This window comes from Protopterus annectens, chromosome 9.part0 (genome assembly GCF_019279795.1).
Source record: "Protopterus annectens isolate FY-2018-M chromosome 9.part0, PAN1.0, whole genome shotgun sequence".
NCBI lineage: Eukaryota > Metazoa > Chordata > Ceratodontiformes > Protopteridae > Protopterus > Protopterus annectens.
In genome coordinates this window covers 413,310,993-413,333,862 of record NC_056743.1, presented here as the reverse complement: position 1 = coordinate 413,333,862, position 22,870 = coordinate 413,310,993, and the positions used below count along the sequence as shown (strand labels likewise).

General features: G+C 44.2%; 1 protein-coding gene across 3 annotated transcripts in view; it reads left to right on the top strand.

Moving 5' to 3' along the window:
• FHIP2B (FHF complex subunit HOOK interacting protein 2B) overlaps positions 1-22,870 on the top strand; it is a 1,026,346-nt gene that overhangs the window by 484,242 nt on the left and 519,234 nt on the right. For all 3 annotated transcript variants that reach the window (XM_044082952.1, XM_044082953.1, XM_044082954.1), the window contains one exon: positions 10,968-11,108. In XM_044082952.1, coding sequence (XP_043938887.1) covers positions 10,968-11,108 — 141 coding nt within the window. The remainder of the gene's footprint in view (positions 1-10,967; positions 11,109-22,870) is intronic.

The following is a 22,870-nucleotide window of genomic DNA, read 5'->3' as shown; positions in this document are numbered from 1 at the left end:
TGCGGTAGTGACGGTGTTGAGGTTTAGGGGTGGGTTAAGTGAGTTAGGGTTAGGGTGCAGGTAGGGTGACTTTGCGATAGTGACGGTGTTGAGGTTTAGAGGTGTGTTAAGTGAGTTAGGGTTAGGTGCGGGTTGGGTAAGTGTCTGTAGTGTCGGACGTTAGGGTTAGGGTTTAGGTTAAGGTTAGTGGATATGTTGTTGTGTGCAATGTGTAGTTGGCGTTTTTTGTGTCGGTGTTGTGGTGTTCGGTATGTTGAGTTGTTGGTGTGGTGTGTTTTCGGTTGTTTGGGGTCGGGAACATGTGTGTCGGCGATTCGTACGTTCGGTCTATGAAAGTAGACCCATATATATATATATATGTATATATTGCTCCCCATTGGGGGCACCTGACATATCTGGGGCAAGAAAAACTGATAAAATGCCGTCGGCTGCATGTTTTATACCCCTGATGACCTGACGTCATAGAAGAAGGGACAGCAACCGACGCAGGACCCAAGACTTTGTTAATCAGTCCGACTGAGGGCAGCCTGCCAGCAGATTACCCAAATGTAATGACTGCAACAGTGAATACACTCGAACATCTACATTTATGGTAAGTGTACACAACTGTACTTTATAGTTGGAGAATCCGCACCTTAAACACTTAGCTTGAGACATGGAACCGACGTCAGTCCCTTTAGAAAAGCCACAACTCAAGAAGGCCAAGTAGCCTCTTCCTGATCCTACAGATGCTCCCTCTAGTCTGGGTCTCCCTCCTGAGTCTGATGTAGGCCCAGAGGCCGCTGCAGAACCTCCTTAAATGGGTACCACGATGGAAGCTGCCAAGGAGTCTGTAGGAATGTCCCAGAGGGATTTGCAGGCATCTGATTCGGCTATTGGGGGGGGGGGGGTAGTGGCTGTTTACCTCTAATGGCCCATGCAGCATCATGCAGATTCTTCGGCTCCTCAGGACCAGGCTTCTGATCAAACTCCTGACTGGCAGGGCTTTACCGAAGCCCTCTTTAATGTCTTCATGGCCGTCCACCAGACATGAGCCCCTTCATTTCCTGCACCGGCCCTTTCTCCTTCTACCCCTTTGAAGAGGCCTGCAGAGGATGTCTCTTTTGAGGAAGACAATTTATCAGGGGATGAATCTCTGGCCTGCTCTACTCAAATTGCTTCTCCTCTAGGTTATGCCTCCACAGAGGAGGAATCTAATGGTAAAGGATTCCCCTGGGGAGGATATTTTCCTTTGGAGAGTGTCAAAACACAAATACATGCGAGAGATGCAACTATACGGCCAAACTGGAGGCTGAGCTCTCTCAACATAGGACTGGCAAGACCAGTCAGGAGGAGAAGGTTACCACACACACTATAGACCCAGTCTCACATAGTACCATCACAACCTCAAATCATACACATAAACACACAAAGACATACTCGGCGGCTCTGATCAAAAATCTACCAAAACAGCAGAGGCCACCAAAGCAGACACCCAAACAACCACCACCTCAGAACACAACACCTGCAACACATAGACCTCACAGTCAGAGTGTCAAACAGTCACAGCCCTTAAGGCCAAACACAATGCCAGACACACTAGTCATTGGTGACTCCATAGTCAGACACACTGGCGTCCCTCACCAGACTGAGTAAGGAGAAGGTCACAGTAAGCTGCCTGTCGGGCGCTAGAATCCGCCACATAATGCAAGCACTCAGGTCTCTCAACAGCAGGTACAAATATGACTCAGTCATTGTCCACGCTGGTGTAAAGCGACCTGAGGCGTACCTCCTTGGACTACATGAAAAGAGACATTGAGGAGCTCTCTGATTATGTAGCCCAGGCAGGTATGACCCTGACCTTGAGCAGTATCCTACCTTCACCAAGAATGATGCCACAATACAGAGATAAGATGATCAGCTTTAACAATTGGCTTAAACTCTGGTGTCATTCAAAGGGGATCCAATGTCTGTCTGCCTGGGATGACATGCTGGACAAGCCACGCTGCTTCGCAAGGGCGGCTTGCACCTGTCACCCTGGGATTCGGATATTGGCAAAGGCTCTTGCCACCCCATAGTGCCTTTTTAGGCAAGGCTCAAATTCTAAACCTACCACCCTAGAACACAAAAAGGAAAAAACTAAGGGTAATGCTGCTCAATGCCAGAAGTCTAAATCTCAAAATGCACGCACTCGAGGCCCTTCTCAGTATGGAGAACATCGATGTCTGTGCAGTGACAGAAACCTGGTTCAAGGCTCCTGAGAGCACCCCAGCACTATCAGGTTTTACCTCTTATCATGCGTTCGCCCCAAAATCCGGACAATACCAAGAAAGGAGGGTATCCATATTCATCAAAGACACCCACACCTCAAGACTGGTGGCAACGCACGATGCATCGGAGACCATCCAGGTGCAATTAACCATAGGCAAGACTGCTCTGCAAATTGTAGCATGTTACAGGCCACCCTCACAAACTCAGGAACCTCACATGGCCTTCCTGAAAACACTAGAGGGGATAAGTGTATCACCAAACACCATCATACTAGGTGACTTCAATTACCCTAATATAGACTGGGAACACTACTCAAGCCCAAACACCCTAGCCCAAAAGTTCCTGGAATTCATAAACTCAAATGCCATGGAACAACTAGTCACCATCCCCACAAGAGGAGAAAACATACTTGATCTCATCATCACGAACATGGGAGCACAATGTTCAACACCGGAAGTATACCCCTCACTGGTGAGATCAGATCACAAACTAATCTCGCTGGAGGTCCTCATCCCACCCCACCTGAAATAAAAAGACCACAGTAAAGAACTTCTCGAAGCCGACTTCACACTTCTAAAGACTAGTGTGGTCTCCTTTAAGGCCCCGAGCCGACGGAAAACAGTACTCAAGCCGCTGAATCACTTACAAATGCCTTCTACCAGCACCTGCAGGACTGCATGGATAAGGCAATCCCAAGCAAAACAAAGACTCTTTGTACCAAAGGCAAGCGTCCACTCTGGTGGACCCCAGCCATAAACAAACTCTACAACAAAAGGAGGAAGCTACTACAAGATAGAGCAAAATCCTTAAAAGGTAAGACACCCTTGATCACTATAAGTAAAAACTAAGAGCTCTCATAAAATCATCCAAAGCAAATTTTGAGAGAAAAATAGCTAAAGACTCAAAAGACAATCATAAGGCCTTCTTTAGCTATGTTAGAAACCTGGGAGGAAACTCCCAGATATGCTCAGAACTAGTTCAAAATGATGTGAAGATTACTGATCCTACAGACATTGCCAACATACTGGCTGACAGGTTCAGTGCAAACTTCTCCCCTCCCCAAAGGAGAGATATCTATACCAAGCGATTGCAGCCCCCAAACATCTCCAACGCCCAAGTGAGAACTGCTCTCTCCAAAGCAAAAACACAGCATCCATGGGACCTGATGGTGTCCCCGGCTGTGTGCTCCACGAACTCAACGAGGAATTAAACCCACAGCTAGGACAGCTGTTTAATCATAGTCTTACCTCTGGATACGTGCCAGGAGTGGTGCACTGCAACTGTGGTCCCACTTCACAAAGGCGGTGCCTCCACCGACCCTGGAAATTACCGCCCATTAGCTTGACAAGTCTTATCTGCAAAGCCATGGAGAGGATCATAATGGACCTCATAAATAAAGACATAGGAATTTGCAGACTTTGGATCCATCCCAGTTTGGCTTTGTCAAAGGCAGATCATGCCTTCTAAACTTGGTTGACTTTTTCGAAACAGTCACCAAAGCCATTGATGAGGGAAAGGCAGTCCATACAGCCTACCTTGATCTGGCGAAGGCCTTTGATACAATACCCCACTCGGGTATCATTGAAAAACTCATCAGCTTAAATGTTAACCCATACATCACAAGATGGGTTGCAAACTGGCTGAGTGACAGAACCCACAGGGTCAGAGTTGCTGGCGCCATGTCAGACTCAAAGCCTGTCACAAGTGGTGTACCACAGGGCTCAGTCCTGGGCCCACTCTTGTTTGGCATCTACTTTTCCAAGTACAAGCAAACACAGGAGGGTTATGGCTGACAAAGTTTGCAGATGACTGCAAACTGGGTGCCATAGTAGAAAACACATCTGACACAGATATCCTTCAGAAGGGTCTCACAGAAGCGGATAACTGGTGCCAGAGCCATGGCCTAAAGTTAAATGCCAAAAATGCATAGTCATACCCTTCGGGAAAAACAAGGTTACCCCTAGCTACCAAATAGGTGGCAATCCACTGAGTACAGAAGAAGTTATCAGGGACCTGGGGACCCAGGTTGATAGTAGTCTGTCATTCGACACCCATGTAGCTAAAGTAGTTAGGAAGACCTTCTACATTGCCCACCTTATCATGAAGGGATTCTCATCTAGATCAAGGGAGGTCATAGTCTCCCTATACTCATCACTCATCAGACCAATGATTGAGTACAATGCCCCATTCGAATGTATCTGACCCGACACTTGCAGCAGCTGGAGAGGCCACAAAGTTCCTCACCAAAAGGATAAAGGGTCTCAAACATCTGTCCTATGCTGCCCGACTGAAAGAACTCCAGCTCTATTCAGTCGCACCGCTTGCTCAGAGGTGACCTTTGCCTAACATACAAGGCCATGTCAAACCCAGATTTGATGAATATGCTTCACCTCAAAAATCTAGATCCGTCAGAGCCACAAGGGCGGAGACTTGAACCTCGACACGGCTATTAATAGGACGTGCTGGAGGGATAGATTCATCACCCAAAGACTCCCTATGCTGTGGAATAAAATCCCGGTATATGTGAGGCAGAGCACCTCGCTGGCCTTGTTCAAGAGAAATCTTGACCAATGGATGGGAGATCGCAGATATACCCCAGGGATTACCTCAGTGTCACTGCTCAACAGAGGCACAGCAAAATAATGGGTATAGTTCCCCATACTAAAGGGGTGGCGTAAGCCACAAAACTATGGGCTAGGCTTGTAAATGCCCTCGGGCAGATAGCCTAGTATGAACCTATGAACCTATGAACCTATGAGAGACCATTTTAAAGATGAAGGACTTCTTTAACTGTGATTGCTGCCAAGTGTTTGAGATTCAGAAGAGATACTATGACCTCCTACAGATGGAATCCCCTAATCCTTCAACCATCCCTCCAGTCCTGCCGGCCTTCTTGGATGCCTTCACTGCAGCTTCCAAATGCCCAGACCCAACCTCCAGCTCCCAAGCACCTTGACAGATTTTAAAAGGTGCTTGAGGATACCAAGTTTCTTGTTAAGGCACCCTTGACTGACCCAGCTACTATATCAGTGGCAGCAGATAAAGCTTCCAAACGTTTACCCTCCACCTACCTACTTCCCACTAATGAGGAGAGCAAGGTTATGGAGAGACTGGGGGGAAAAGTGTATACTTCTGCAACCTTGGCATTAAGAGCAGTGAATTATCAGACGCACATGGCAAAATATTCCCTGGTTCTTATGGCGGATGCAGTGAAAGCCCTGTCACATCTTCCAGATTCCCTCAACAAAGCCAAGCTTTCCAGCATTCTTAATTCCAGCTCCCAGGTAATTAGGCACTCCATTAAATGTAGTTATGATACAGTGGTTCTGCTAGGGCTGCAGCTACGGGGTTGGTTCTGAGAAGGTATTCATGGCTTAGACTACAACCCTTACCGGATGATATCAAAGCTAAGCTCATGGCTGCCTCTGTGGACAACAAGGCCTTATTTGACACTGTAGCTGGAGAGCTTTTTAAAACTTTTCAGGAAAAGGGGAAGGAACTCCAGGATTTAAAACACATTTTTGTCTCCCCTGTCCCCCCACTTCCAGAGAAACTACTCAGCCAGAACCACCTTTGTTAGGAAGGCAACTAAACCACTCCAACCCAAAGGTAAGAGGGATGCTAGGAGACAGGCTCCTTCTAAGTCTGCTTCTTCCACACCCTCTCAGATAGAGCATTTTCAGGCCAAACCTGGTAGTTTGTGACTACCAGGTCCCAAATCCATCTTACCCTCCTTTCTCTTCGTCTCTCTCTTTCCCTCCCAGCCTGGAAACAGGTAACCACGACTGTTGGGTCCTCTCCATCATCAACCAAGGTTACTTTGTGATATGGGAAGCCCATCCTACCTTCAAGGGAATCCCACAGCCCCCACAGGACCAATTGGAATTCTTTCCACTAGTCCTCTCCTCTCTTCTTTCTCAGGGCACCATCCAGGAGGTGCCACTCAACCAAAGGTGAAAAGGATTGTACTCCAGGATGTTTCTGGTCCCAAGAAAGGATGCCCCATTGGCGGCCCTTCCTAGACTTTTTCCATTTAAACACCTTTCTAAAAGTTCCCATCTTTCGCATGCTGACTCTCCCTTCTCTGCTCCCCCTTATCCTTCCCCAGGCCTTCATGGTGTCATTGGACATAAAAGATGCTTATCCTCACATCCTCATTCACCATCGTTTCAGGAGATTTCTTAGCTTTTCTGTGGCTTCCTCTCATTTTCATTTCTGTGCTTTGCCCTTTGGTCTGTCTACTGCACCAGTGGTATTGACAAAATGTTTAGCCTCTGTTATAGCCCACTGCAGACTGCAGGGCATACAGATATTTCCATATTTGGATGATGACCTGCTCCTCCATCCCCATCTCCAGAAGTACTCCTGGACAATCTTTCCTATGCAGAGTCCCTTCTGAGAGGGCTGGGGTTTACCAGCAACCTCCAAAAGTCTATCCTGTTCCCCTCCCAGGATCCTGTCTTCCTGGGGTGCAGGATTCTAACAGGTGCTGTGATAGCGTGTTTAACCCCAGAAAAAAATCCGGTCTCTTAACTCCTATTTTCAGGACCTAATACCACTTCAGTCCCTGACCACCAAGGAGTTCCTCTGCCTCCTGAGGTTCATGGCCTCAACTATTCCAATGCTTCCATTTGCCAGACTACACATAAGGACATTTCAGTGGTTCCTGACAACAGTTTGGAAGCAACACTCTCTTCCTCCGGAATTTGTTGTCCCCCTCTTACCCTATTTGCCAAAGGAGTTAAAGTGGTGGATTGTCCAGGTCTCCAGAAATCCAGGCCTACCCTTGCAACCACTTCCACCCACCCAGGATCTGTACACGGATGCATCAGACACAGGATGGGGTGCTACTCTGGAAAACTGGAAGGTCAGGGATGTGTGGTCCCCTCCTCAGACAAAAGAACACATCAACATAAAGAAAATGAGAGCATTGATCTTTGCCCTCAAAATCTTCAAGTCCAGGATTTCACCAGGGGTTATAAGGTGGTTCACAGACAATACCACAGTCCTGTGGTACATCAACAAGCATGGAGGGGCAAAGTCCTATATCCTCTGCAGTTTGGCACTATATTCATGGGAGATAGTCCAGCAGAGTCAGGTTTCCCGTCCAGGATGTTTACATTCCCTCAGCTTAGAATGTGATGGCAGACTCTCTAAGCAGGTCCATGACTCACTGTTGATGTTGATCAGGGATGTGTTTCTGGACCTTGCCCATCGATGGGATATCTCTCAGATCTTTTTTCCTCCCCCATGAACAGACAGCTTCCCAAGTATTGTGCCATGATTCCACGTCTTGGGGCATGGAAGGTGGGTGCACAATCTTTTCCATGAAAATGGATGTTTCTGTATGTGTCCCCCCTTCCCACTCATTCAGAAGGTTCTGCTGAAAATTCAACAGGAACAACCAGCAATCTTGCTGGTGACCCCCTTTTGGGCAAGGCAGCATTGGTTCTCCTGTCTCCTACATTTAGCCAGGGGCAATCACCATAAGTTACCCCACAGGATGGACCTACTTACACAGAACAAGGCAACTCTAGTACATACACAAATGTCGACCCTAAACGTGACTCTGTGGGTGATGGGACTTTAATTCCCTTTAGACAGCTTTACACTGAGGAAGTGCTACAAGTTCTGCAGGAGGCCAGAAAGCCCACTACTAGGAAATCCTATGTCTCCAAGTGGAAGAGGTTTTCCTTCTAATGTCTTAAAAACACTTACAACCGTTGTCTGTAGAAGTGCCAGTGGTTTTGTCTTATCTGTGTGAATTAATGAAGAGTGGCTTGTCATATTTGTGATGCCCCAGCACTGGCCCATTAATTAAGGAGCCTCAGTACTCACCACTGGCAACAATAGGGGATGTACACTGGGAGGATGACAGGTACACACACACAGTATTTCCAGATGCAGCTCTCTGCATTAAGTGCAGTTTCCCTTTAGAGCACACAAAGACCACAGTCAGTCCGCTGCTGGTTTCTTCCTCTTTCTCTAGATCCCCAGTAAAACTCCCCACTGGCACAGCTATAGGGTTGAGATCTCAGCTGAGTGGCCAAGCCAAGAACTCCAGCACCCTCTTTGTCCAACTAGCTGTATGTGCCCCTGTCCAAGCAGCTGACACAGACACACACACACACACACCTGGGAAAGGCTGGCACAGGTTTATTAGCTATGCCCTCTTCCGTCCACACTATAAGGCAGTTATCACTACCACCAGCCATGTCTTTATCAGCTACTTTAAGGTCCTTAACAAAGGGTGTCTAGTCTTACTGTGTAATGTTACTATAAATACAAATGGTAGTTTGACCAAGAGCAAGGCTATTAGGAATGGCCCACATTGTCACCAAATAAACATGCAAGTAACCCCAAACCTTAAATATGTCTCTCAAATATCAGCCACAGTGAAAGGTTTAAATATATTTAATATTAAATAATAAAAGAACAAGAAAATACTAAGTATATGATCACAGTAACATCAGAGTTCAAAATTACAGGAAATATTTAAAACAACATTGCAGGACAGTCTCAAATAAATGAAGAAAACATCTAAGCTGTACTTTACTATATTCCTGACTGTATCTGTACCCTAGTTAAGTTACTTACAGGGCAGCAAGGCAGATGTGGTAAGTGGATGTTCTTGTCAGGTCAAATACAAAATACCCGATGTGTCTCTCAAGAGAGTTCTTAAATTAATATCCCAAATATCACTGCTGGGATAGCTTGCAGAGTGACATCACTTCTTGTCGGCTGACACTATCCCAGGTGAAACCCCCCCCACTGATGCAGCTGGTATCATTCAGCATCTACCTGTGAAAATATATAGACCTCAGATCTTTTGGCAAATGGTTGAAGTCGTAAAATAATTTGCATTCCTCAACATTTAAAGATAATACAAAAAACGTCTAGTTCTATACATTGTCTCCTGTTGCACTGAAACTGAAAGATAACATATCTTTTTATGGCCCAGCCATAAACTAATTCAATCTCCACTATTCTTTTAAAGTTAACTTCTTGTGTTGCAGTTTCCATTGTTAAAATACATACAAACAGTTACAGCAATGTATATATACATTTCTGTTCAGTACTTTACAAAATATCTCTTCAGCACGTCTGTACAATATGACATACAGTTGTAATGCATCTGTAACACAAGCATCTTACATGAAGCATGTTGACATTCACTAGTGACACACAACCATTTACAAAATTCCAGACAGCTGTGCTGGCAGTATCTCCCTTTAGTTACACTTCTATATGAATCACGTTAATATTCACAAATCACATATAATTATTCACAAAATTCCAGCTAGCTTGGCTGGCAGTATCTCCTTACGTGACACTATTCATCAGTCAAAGCATATCTGTATGCCATCTCACCATGTTTACCTATGTTTCCTCCCTTGGCTTCCAGGTTGGAAGTCATACTGCTCCTAAAAGGCACACTTCACATTAGACCACCAAGGAAACCAGTGCCTTCTCCTTGGGAATCTCAATTTTGGCTTGGAAAAACATACTCTAGCGCCCTTCAAAGCAGCAAGTGTCCTCCTCCTTGCAACACAGGACATGGAAAACAGTTCTCCTAGTGGCTACTATGTCTGCCAGAAGGGTTTCTGAGCTGCAAACCCTTGTGGCCTCTTCCCCCTTCGCTGTCTTTCATAGGGACAGAATTTCTCTTTGGACTAACCCATCCTTCATACCCAAGGTGGTTAATGAGTTATCCCTGACTCAGGCTATCAATCTTGCTACCTTCTTCCCATTTCCCCAGTCCTCCAGTGAGAGGATTCTCCACATGTTGGATATTCATAGGCAACTCCGATACTGCTTGTACAAAACTAAGCCCATATGCAAGTCTGACCGATAGTCTCCTATCACCCAAGGGCCCTGGACCAACCTATTTCCAAGCAAACTATTTCCTCTTGAATTTCTAAAACCATTTCTTTTTGCTACTGAGCTAATGGAGAGGATCCGTCTTCTCCTGTAAGTGTGCACTTTACTACAGCAGTGAACTCTTCTGGGGCCTTCTTTAAAGGATTGGATCCAGCCTGTATCATAGAGACAGCTACCTGGTCCTCTGTTCATGCCTTCACCAAGCACTATAAATTGGATGTCATTTCCATGTCCAGAGTGGGGTTTGCCAGAGCTATTCTCCATGGCTTTGTGGAAAATGTTTCTGCTCCTCCCCCCAGTTTCTCCTGCATGAGCTTTGGCATTCTCCCTCATGTTATGAACACTGCAGTATATAAATAGAAGGACATAGAATAGTTGTGTAAAATCGTAGCATAAAATCGTAGCATAACCATAGATATCCTTCTCTTCTGTATGTTGCAGTATTGCTTCCTCCCCTGCCCTTCCCCCTGATGTTTGCCTGGTCCCTAGTTACATGTTTTTCACTTTATCAGGCTGGTGCTTTTCGGCATTCACTTCTGAGGTAGGTACGTGCTGATGTCCACTTTATGCCCAACATCTCCTTATGGCCGAGGTACATTGAGTGATGTGTGCCATCGCACGTACCTTGCAGTAGCATTTAGACTTTGGTATACTGGCTGGACATACGAGTCAGCCGGAGGTGGACTCCCTCATGTTATGAATACTGCAGCATATAGAAGAAAAGGATATCTATGGTTATGGTAAGATTTTACACTATTATTCTTTCTGAATATTAATTGCCAAGAGAGTATAAGTGGTTAATGTGTTTTATGTATGTCCTTTTAAATTCCTTGCAGAGAGTTAGAGGAAGATCCTTATTTCACTGATGGGTTTCCGGATACTGGATTTCGATCTTCCACAGTGCCTTCATTTCCATCTTCTTCAGAAGAAAGTGAGAAAGCAGATGGAAAAGAAAAAGTGACCAAAATTGTCAATAGGTACATAAAAAGTTTTGTGTTATGGTCTTGATTCTTAACAAAACTGAAACAGTTGCATAGTGTTTATGTAGTTTGCTAGTCTTTGCATGAAGCTACTTGATTTTCTCAAGTTTGTCTATTATAAATTTATAGATTAAATTGTGAAGATTACAACCTGCTGGCCCTTAAGAAGCTTGATTGTTGTAATTCCATATTATTTTCTCTCGCCATTATTTTTGAAGGACTTTAATGACTGATGACTTCTGAAATTGAGGAAATTTTTGTGTTATGTTCGAAGTATATTTTTTTTCCTGTTATTAAAATGTATTTTTGGTGTTATGTTCCCTGAGCTGTATCCCCGATAATGTGCTCTATGTATAGGCTTTCAAGCAGAACCAGTCAGATATTGCATTATAGGCCCCTGGGAGCCACCTGTAGGTAAGCTCTAAGAAACAGAATATGACAATTCTTGAAATCTGTGTGAATAGTTCCACGTTTTCCAACTCTGTTATTTATTTAGTAAGGAATCTTACCTTTTCAAGCTGTTTCAAAGGTTACAGTATGATGTCCTTCTATTCAATGTTGCAGTGTTCTTTACATTTGAGAAGTCCTTTGCCCAAGTGGCCTGATGTCCAGCCAGCATACAACAACTTTTAGCTACTGCAGGTACGTGAGACATCACAAGTATGTGCTGACAGTATTAGCCATAAAAGGACGTCCTCACGTACAGTCCTCAGAACGTTTCTGCCACCATTCGGTAACACTTATATGTTGGTCTTCTGCCTGATTCTTTTGGTTGCTGCCAGCTTTCAGATAAATGCCCTCTTGAGAATTTCTTTGCTACTGCCTTCTTTGCTTAGTTCTTGTCATCCAGGAAGAGCAAATGTAGGTATGGAAGGCAAATTCCCCATAAGGACATCCACAATCTTTGTCTTTTCTGTCTAGGCTCCAGTCATGGCCATTAATCTGTTCCATTTGTCAGGTCTTTGTCCCAAAAACATTGTGAATCTGTCTTTCAGCTTTGAATCTTTACTTAGAGAATTTACAGCTTAAAAGACTAGCTAAAGATGTTATGGAGGGTTCTGTGGGTCCTTCGGCTGAGCCAGTTTTGAAGAGGAAAGTCAGTAAACCTAGGCCTGAATCTTCTTCAGCTGCGCCTCTATCGACTGACGTATCCCTTGAGGTTAGTGAAGACCCAGAGTTATGTTCGGAGGTTGGGCCCACTTCATCAGTGGGTACCTCATCAGAAATTGATAAAATATCTGACCTTGGCACATCCTCAGAGGCAGTCCAGATGTCCATTTCGAAAAGTCAAGGGGAACCACAGCTTATTGTGCTTGAAGATCCCAGGGGCATACTTCTTACTTCAGCTTGGGAACAGATTCTGGAGTCGGCTGCAGAAGCCAGGCCTAAGTCGGGTTCTTCCTGTACTTATAATGCAGACATGCATATTAAGAAAAAAACAGAAAACCAAACCTTCTCAGGCCTCTTCCTCTTGACAGTCTGACTGGGATATATTTTCTCAGGGGCTGATTAAGGCTTTGATGGCTACGAAGCCTTCCACTGCTGTTTCTGTTCCTTCTTTCACATTCTGTCCTGCTATAAGGTTTAGGGAACAAAAATTACCTGATGATGATTCTTCCTGTGATGGGCATACTGTGGACAAATCACTTCTTCTTTAGAGTATGCTTCTCCTGAGGAGGAGTCCAATGGGGCAAATTCCCTGGTAGAAGAGATTTCTTTTGGGGGCACCATTAATAAAATGAGATATTTTTTTAAATGGGACTGCTCACTGATCTCAGAAGAGCAAAAAAGATATTATGACCTTTTACAAATGGAAACAACTTCTGCTGTGCCACCTGTTTTGCAAGCATTTTTGAACGCTTTTTCATCTACTTCTAAGACCCCTGATTTACAGACTTCTACTCCTAAAAGGCCAGGCAGGTTCTACAGGGTGCCTGATGATTGCAAATTCCTGTACAAGTATCCTTCAGCTGATCCAGCTGTAGGATCCATTGCTTCAGACAGGTCCTCTAGGTTGACACCTTCTTCAAAGCTTCTTCCTTCAGATAAGGAGAGTAAAATTATGGAAAGACTTGGTAAGAAAGTTATACTTCTTCCACTTTGGCTATCAGAGCTATAAACTATCAAAAACACATGTCCAGGTATTCATTGGCCCTGCTTTCACAGGCCTCTCAAGCCCTTTCACAGCTTCCAGACTCTTGACCTAAAAAATCAGGTTAAGTCTCTATTGGCAGCTTTTCACATGTGGTTAGACACTCGATTAAATGCAGTTATGATGCAGTAGAAGCATCCTCTAGAGCAGCTGCTTCTGGCTCTGTTTCTAGAACACACTCTTGGTTGAGGCTTCAACCTTTGCCAGATGACATCAAAGCAAAATTGATGGATGCACCTCTAAGTAACGCTGCTATTTTTGGTTCTGCAGCTGCAGATTTAAGTTCTTACAAGAGAGGGGAAAGGAACTTCAAGATGTGAAGCACCTGTTTGTGTCCCCTGTTCCAAAATTCCACAGACATTTTCCCACTAAGACTTCCTTTGTTAGGAGACAGACACACCCGTCTTCTTCCTCTGCTGCTTCTTCCTGATGTAAAAAGACTGCAAGAAAACCTCCACAGTCTGACTACTGGTTCTGGCACTTCATCCCAGCAGCACTTTCCAGCCAGGCCAAGTACTCTGTGACTGCCAGCCTCTTCCAAGTCTTGCTCTTCTGTCTTTCTGTCTATCCCTTTCTTTTCCAGCTTTGGCAAGTATAACTCGGGATTCTTGGGTTCTGTCTATTATCCAGCAAGGATATTTCATGACTTAGAAAATCTTTCTCCTTTCACGGGTATTCTACAGTCCCCTACAAACCAGTTGACTTTGTTTCCACAGGTCCTAAAGAAATTAATTTCATGAGGCACAATTCAGCATGTGCCAATGGACCAGAAAGGCAGGGGGTTTTACTCAAGAATGTGTCTTGTCCCCAGAAAGGATGGTCCTTGGAGACCAATTCTAGACCTATGCCACATAAAAACTTTCCTAAAAGTACCAACTTTCCGCATGCTGTCTTTACCAGCTTTGTTTTCTTTGATTCCTCCTCTGTGTTACATGCCTCCTTTAGACATCAAGGATGCTTACCTTCACATACCTATCCATCCTCTTTACAGAAAATGTTTACATTTCTCTGTGGCTTTTTTGCACTTTCAGTTCTGTGCCTTGCCTTTTGGACTTTTGGCTGCCCCAAGGGTATTCACAAAGTACTTGTCCCCTGTGATTACTTTCCTCAGGGTATTCAAGTAAACCCATACCTGGATGATCTTTTTTCTGGCTTCTCTATCAGAACAGTTTATTCAAACTCTCCAGTTTGCCATTTCTGTTCTGCAAACTCGGGGGTTCACCATAAATTTCAAACATTTTTTTTCTTTCCCTGTCACAAGATCATATCTTTCTACGGTGCAGGTTCAGAACAGACCTCATGATGGCTTTTCTTCCACCAGAAAAAACATTTCCCTCACTTCCTTCTTTGAAAGCCTTCTGCGTCTTCCCCCCATTACAGCCAGGGGGTTTCTGAGACTTATAAGGTTTATGGCATCTGTAATACCTATGCTGGCCCTTGCAAAACTTCACATGAGGAAATTTCAGTGGTACCTAAAATCAGTTTGAATGCAGCATCTTCACCCTCTGGAGTTTGTGAACCCCCTTCTCCCATGCCTAAAATCTGAACTCCTTTGGTGTATTCAACAATTTTCTCTGAATCCAGGACTTCCTCTTTATCTGCCCTAGGCAATTTGAGTTGTTCATAGATGCCTCAGATATAGGCTGGGGGCTGACCTTTGTCTCAAAGAAGGTGCAGGGCCTATGGTCTCTCTCACAAAGAAAAAAGCAAAAAGCATATCAGCATCAAGGAGATGAGGACTGTTATTCTAGCCCTGCATGCTTTTCATCCTCTTTCATCCAGGCCTTCTGAAAGTGTTTACAGACAACACCATGTTCTTTGGTATGTCAGCAAGCAGTGGGGGACAAAGTATTACCTTCTTTCCAGGTTAGCTGTCATGGTATGGTATTTGGCAGTTCAGTACAGTGTGGCTCTTCAAGTGGTTTACATTCCATCCACCCAAAACATTGTGGCAGACACACTAAGCAGGTCCATGACTCAATCCTAAGAATGGATGCTTCACAGGGATATGTTTCCACTTGGTCCATCAGTGGGGTACTCCTCTACTGTTGTTTTTTTTTTTTTTTTTTTTTTAACCCTCTCCCCTCTGAACAGATAGCTTTCTGTATTTTGTGCCAGAGTTCCCATATCATCTGGCTTGGAAGATGGACACCCTCTCTTTCTCGTGGAGCGGAATGTTTCTCTATACATTCCCCCACCTTTGCTGTCATTCAAAAAGTCCTGCTCAGAATTCAGCAGGACAAACCAAAAGTCTTGCTGAAGACTCCCTTTTGGCCAAGATCGCATTGGTTCTCTCTTCTTCTTCATTTAGCCAAGGGCAGGCATCACAAGTTATCTTACAGAGTGGACCTTCTCACACAGCTAAGGGCAGGCATCACAAGTTATCTTACAGAGTGGACCTTCTCACACAGCCAAGGGCAGGCATCACAAGTTATCTTACAGAGTGGACCTTCTCACACAGCCAAGGGCAGGCATCACAAGTTATCTTAGAGTGGACCTTCTCACATAGCCAAGGGCAGGCATCACAAGTTATCTTACAGAGTGGACCTTCTCACATAGCCAAGGGCAGGCATCACAAGTTATCTTAGAGTGGACCTTCTCACATAGCCAAGGGCAGGCATCACAAGTTATCTTAGAGTGGACCTTCTCACACAGGGCAAGGGATCTCTACTTCTTCCATGTCTATCAACCTTACAACTGACTTTGTGGGTGATAAACTTTTGATTCCTTTCAGGCACCTTTTTTCAGATTATGTGCTTCAGGGTTCTGCATGAGGCCAGGAAACCCAATACTAGGAAATCTTACTTATCCAAATGGATGAGATTTTCAATTTGGTGCCTTTCTGGAATTCTGGATCCATTTTCACTAGATGTTCCAGTAGTTCATTCTTACTTGTGTAAGTTACTTAGGAGTGGTTTGACTTATTCTTCAGTGAAAGTTCACTTGTTAGCCATTTCTGGCTGTCTGCATTTATCTCTACCTCTGGCTTCCAGATTGGAATTAAAACTTTTTCTTAAAGACATCCTTCATATTAAGCTTCCCAGGAAAACTGTTCCACCTCCTTGGGATTTGAATTATGTCTTAGAGAAGTTTACTGTAGCCCCTTTTGAAACTGCAGTCTCGGCTTCCTTAAAGTTTTGTACCAGGAAAATGGTTCTTTTGCTAACTTTAACCTCTGCTAAGAGGGTTTCAGAGATGCAAGCTTGGATGGCTTCTCCACATTTTCTTGTTTTTCACAAGGATAGTGTTTCTTTATGTACTAATCCCTTCTTTATGCCCAAGGTGGTGAATGAGTTGTCTCTTAATCAGTCTATTCAATTGCCCACTTTCTTCCCTTCTCCTCAATCCTCCAGTGAGAGGATTGTACACACCTTGGATGTGCTTAGACAACTCAGATTACATTTGGATAAGACTGAGGCTTTCAGGAAGTCTGATCATCTATTTTTCTTTTCATCCCATAGCTCTGAGTTTGCCTGTCTCTAAACAGACAATTTCTTCTTTGATTTCTAAGGCAATTTTGTTTTGTTATGACCTTCATGGTAAGACTCTTCCTGCTCCTGTTAAGGATCACTCCTCTAGGTCTGTGGCTTCCTCAGGTGCATTCATTAAAGGCTTGGATACTATCACCATTTTAGAGGCTGTTACTTGGTCTTCTGTTCATACTTTCACCAAACATTACAAGTTGGATAGCATGTCTAGATCTAGGGCAGGGTTTGCTAGAGCCATTCCCATGGTTTGTAGAAAGCTCCTCTGTGCCTTCCTCCTCCCAAGGGTCTTACTATGCTTTGGTATTCTCCCATATGTAAAGAATACTGCAATGTTGAATAGAAGGATACAGAGTAGTTGTGTAAAATCTTACCATAACCATAGATGTCCTTCTCTTCTATGTTGCAGTATTCTATCGCTCCCTCCTTCCCTGTATACCTTTCTTTTTTCTTGAATGACAGATTATTTGTCCTTTGCTGTGTTGTTCCTACTGGGACATTTCAGTTCTGAGGATTGTACATGCAGACATCCTTTTGTGGCTGACATTGCCAGCACATACGCGCAATGTCCCACATACCTGCAGTAGCTAAAAGGTGTTGTATGCTGGCCGTACATCAGGTCGCTTGGCCAGAGGACTTCCTATATGTAAAGAATACTGCAACATAGAAGAGAAGAACATCTATGGTTATAGTAAGATTTTTACACAACTATTCTGTTCAGTCAGAGATGTTTAACTGCACAGCTGCCCTAAACGGCAACAAAACAGTACAGTGATGTATTTGCAGGGGGTCAGGACTCCCCAGCAACTCTCTTTGGGGTCTTCACCACCTCACATCCCTTAACTCCAAGGTTACACAACCGTGGGGAAAACTGAAGCATCCTGCATGGGCAGGAGCACTTGCCACCTGAATTGCAAACTCTCAGTAACATTACAGCAGTGGGAATGACTTTGGGAGAGTGTTAGTAATGGCAAAACGAAGTTAACAAATAACTGTCAGCCACTTAAATCATGACAGTGTGCAGGGAGAGAAACTAATAATGAGTCAGATCAGTGAGGTATAAAGTGATATTTCCAGGTAGTGACATGGCATGCTTTCTAGAATTAGATGGGCAGTAGCATATGCTTTTCTGCTTGGTAAATAAACAGTAGTCAGCATTTAAATTGGTATTATTGTCCTTGGAGCCTTACAGGTTCATAGATTCGTAGAAGGTTACTAGGCTAATGGCTCTAGAACCCTTACAAGCCTAGCCATATTTATCCCCAGTTGCCCCAACTGTCTGGGGTTCGATCAGGCTAGTTAAGCTTATGGGCCTATAATTCCTAGGGTCAGTTGATGGGTCCCCCTTTGTGCAGAGGGATTACTGTTGCTGTTCTCCTTTCTGCCGGAACATAGCAAATTTGCAGGCTGTGGTTAAACAGGGATCCAAGTGAGTCTGCTAGGTCATGTTTTACGTTGTTTAAAAGGCAACCTGGGATGTTGTTTGTTCCCATTGATGCCATCTTTTCTGGCCTTGGAGAGCAGTGAGATGATCCACTCTGCCAAAATAATAGTGGCAGGTATAGTTTGGGGGATGATTGGAGAGGACAGGGGGCGAAGTTTGCTCCATATCTGTCTGCTAGCAGTTTGGCTATTACCTCCGGTTGAATATGGTTGGTGCCATCCACAACCAGTTCTAACGCATAGCTGGGTATTCCCTTTTAGATTGTGGATGTAGTTAAAGAATGCCTTGTAATTATTTTTAGCTAGGGAGGCTATTTTTGCTTCATCATTAGCTTTGGCGGACTTGATAAGATCTCTAATTTGTTTGTTTAAGCTGAAGAGGGATTTCTTCCTCTTCTGAGCCAGTTCCTTCTTGTTCTTGGACACTAGTTTCTTTCTCTTGTTATATAACCTGTTTATACTACGGGTCTACCAGGGTGGCTTGTTTTTTCAACAAGACCTGGTTTTAATCCGGTCAGGTACACCTGATTCTACACAACTGTTGTTATACACAAGGTATTAGTGTACACCTCTGCATAGGAGTCAGTGTTTATCTGTGTTTGAGGGGGGCTTTGAAACTTCTTATAGCATCACTTAGTAGGAGGTAAGTTTGTCGTTGAAAAATTCTCAGTCATGTTTTTGCTTGATGCGGTATCTTGTCTTATAGTCGCATCGAACGAGATTGCTTTATGGTCTGATCTTACCAGGGAGGACATTACATGGGGGATGGGAGTACAATGCTCTTCCATGTTAGTGAGTACTGTGTCCAGGACATTTGAGCTTCTTGTGAGGGTGCTGACTAGATGTTACAGAGCATTTGCATTGACAGAGTCCAAGAACCTCTGAGCCAGCATGTTTGTGGTCATGTATGTTTCCCAGTCAAGTTCCTCAAGTACACCTCTTTGACTCCTTTCTGATGCAGAATCTTTGAGCAAGCTGTTTTACTTGCTGCAGATGTCAAGATTTTCTGCTTCAGGATTCAGCCATTATTTAGGCTAAGTATCCTTTGCCTGATCTTTGGTCCTTGCTTTCCAGGCTCACATGTTCTCAACATTTGATTGGTGCCATTTCTACACAGAAGCAGACCTTCACTCTCCCAAATGTGTCTAGGGGCTAGCCAGTTGGCCTTGAGGTCTTTTGGCATCAACCCTTTCTTTTGATACCAAACCCTGTTGTTGGTGATGACTAGTTTAGATGTTCAGCCCTAACCGCTCCTCCCTCCTTCCTTTTTTCCGGGGTCATCATTAATTGATCCCTTAGATGAGTCGGCACAGAGGATCTTCTTACATTGAGCTTGGTCTGTCAGAATCAAAGTCCTTGACACTGATACTATTTTTTTAGACAAGGCCGAACCCTTTGGCCACAATATTGATATTGCCCTTTTGATTCCAGAACAGATAGGTTTTCTGTTTTAAGTTTCTTGGCTCAGTTACTATGCTGTGATTAGGTATTCAATGTTATTTGTGCATGCTCTCCAAAACAACAGCCTCTTATCTTACCCTATGTCTCTGTTATCTTAGGATATTTGAATTATGTTGTGTAAAATTGTATGTAGCTTTGTAGCCAACATGTTCATACCTGTCTGTAAACTTCATATTCCTCTGGGCACTGGAATTGTAAGTGCAGAACAATATATGGCCTTGAAAACAGAAACAGCACTTTTTTGTACCTATGCTCCCAAACATTGCAAGTCATCTGTAAATAAATTTCAGGTCTTGTGGGGTAAGTGAATTATGACAAGAAGTTATGTTTAGCCTTTCAAGCAGCAAGTTCATTTATTTCTGTACAGATTGTAGGCGTAACTGTAGTCGTACCCTTAGCGTCAGCTGGATTATATGTTATTCTTATTCTCAGGGAGTGCCTCAACTGTGAAGCTCAACTTATAGATGGCCTTAAAGACATCTGGTTCACAGCTTAGCCTGCATTTCCGATGTCATAGAGTTACGGAATTATGAATGTCAATGGTATACAGCTTCAGAAGGAAAAGGCTCATATATTGTCCTACATCACAGAAATTATGTGGTAATTAAATTAGGAGCATGAATTTGTGTACAGTCTCACAAGCAGCAGGTTTTACTTTTCCCTGCTTCTCAGATAGTTGATTACTTTATTGAATATTTATCTCTGTGCAGTGTCAGATACAGCAGTCATCTCCTTACTTCTCAGGTATTATAAGATTAACCAGTACTTCTGTAACTTTAAGACTACCAGGGTCCTTTAGCGAAGTGTCAAGGTAAGTTTGTTGCCAGAGTGCAGTTCTCCCCTTAAGTTAGGGGTATTGGACTTAAAGTAGTTCTGACAAGAGCCAGTAAATTTGAGATACAAGGTTAGATATGGCATTATAAAACCATCTGTGAATTTCATATGCATTTAGAGTTTTTATGTTTCCTTAGATCTCACATAACTTTCAGACTAAGGTTCATCCTTAATTGTTTGACTCTTTAGGATTGCGTTTGTGTACCCTGATGGACTCTGTGTTTTTATGTTCTTTTTAACACTATTCTTACTCTAAAGATCTGGGGGTTCAGTCAGAGCTCAGGTAGCTTTGGTGTCCTGTTCTCCTCATGAACAGCCAGTTCAAGTTTTGGTGTTAGGGATGAGCGTTTGCTTGTGTAGTCCTTGTTTGTTTGATTCTAGTGTTCTCAGCCAGTTGTGGACGGGTTTCTTCTTGATGTCCTTCATGGATGCATCTGCAGTCATAACAACTGGGTTGTCCTGTCGTCAGGCAGCCCTTCAGTCGGCCGGATTCCAAAGTCCGGGTCCGGCTTCGGCTGATGTCGCACTTCACCCAACGTCATCTCTGTTGGTCTTCGGGTATAAAGGCATCAGCCGACGCCATTTTCCTCAGTCTTTCTTGCCGCGTGGCGCCCGAAGCAGAAGCTGTTCGCAAGTGCCGGTCGGTCGGATCCAGAGATTACTTCTACCGAATACTACTTCGAAGACTTCTAAAGCTAAGTACCCCGTTGGGGACTCTTTCTTGCCTCAGCCGATGTCAGAAAAAGTTAATAATTGTTTAACCTGTGGGAAACAAATACCTCATAAAGATTTCCACTCTTATTGTCTGCCTTGTTTAGGCCCAGCCCACGACGTAGCAGCCTGTTCGGCCTGTGCTTCGTTGAACCGACGAACGCTTAGGCATCGGTCGGAGTTTGCTGAACAGTTTTTCGGTTCTGATTTTGCGTACATTATGCCGTCGGATCCTCCGACAACCCAATCTGCCAAAAAACGCAAAGATAAAGACAGACACTCGCGGTCCGCGGTTTCGGCCGAAACCATGGTTAAGCAAACCGGGAGTGTCTCGGTTTCGGCCGAAACCGAGAAAACTGATCAAAGTACAGCTGAATCTATCTCTACAACTGAGGCCCCTGCTACCACTCTTGAAACGGCCTCAGAAATTTTATCCACTACGGTGGTTGCCACTGACTTATCAGACACCATTCCCTTGGATGTCTCTACCCCAGCACGTGGTGCTGCTAGGCCTCCAGCAGCCATGTCCATTAAGGCCTTCGCCAGGGCTAAAGCAGCAAAGACTACTAAAACAGTGCCTGTTAAACCCCTACAACCAGGCCATCCTCTAGTTCTCAAATGCTTACTCTGGCAGAAGATTTAATTTCATTAATTAGAGGATCTCAATCTCACCCAGACAGGGCCTCTCAGCCCCCAGAGAAGAGACCTAGGGCAGAGCCCCCTGAGCCAGTGTCCTCTGATGAGTCTGCCGGTGAATCAGACATAACTGATCAGCCAGAGGCTCCTTTCTCCAATTTTGAAGACTCTGATGCTGAAGAATCCATTCCAGCTGCTTCCCCACCAGAAGAATTCTCCTTTGGGAAAACCTTACATGCCATGCGAGAGCAGTTCCAATGGCAGCAACAGGATTTTTCAGACTCCAGAAAAGACTTAGGCCCTTTCTGCACCTTCCACAGCACAGGCCCTTAGCTATACCTCCTGTTCTCTGTGGTGGATGATGCTTTCAATGATGTCTGCTCCGCACCAGATTCTTTACCTCCAGCCCCTGCCAAACCAGACAGATTTTACAGGGTGCCAGACACTCATCACCACCTTTACAAGGCCCCACTTGCAGACCCGAAACTATATCCCAGGGTCCCAAGGCAGTAGCGACCATAGCAAAACCCTACTCCTTCAGAAAGGGAAGCAAGGTCATTAGACAGATGGGGCAAAAGGTCTACACTTCAGCTACTCTCTCAGCTAGAGCTTTAAATTGTCAGTTTCACATGATACAATACCAAGAGTTTATGCTTGATCAGTTAACTAAAAACTAACCACTGATGAATCTATTGATAAGAAATATGTATTAGAAATGGTAAATAACATACAACAGGTTAGTAACCATTCCTTAAAATGTGGCTATGATGCACTGGAGGCTTCATTTAGATCAGCCATGACTGGCACAGTGATAAGAAGGCATGCATGGCTAAAGGAGCAAGCTCTACGGATCATGTTAAAGCTAAGTTGCTAGATGCTCCTATGGATAAGACAAGTTTGTTTGGTACACCTGCCCAGCAGGTTATGAAGAAAATGGAAGAAAAGGCAAAATCTGTTCAAGCGGTTAAAGATTTCTTGCAGGTTCAGCCCCAAGGTTTAGCAGGAACTGGCCTGCCAAAATTGGTCCTTTCCTGACT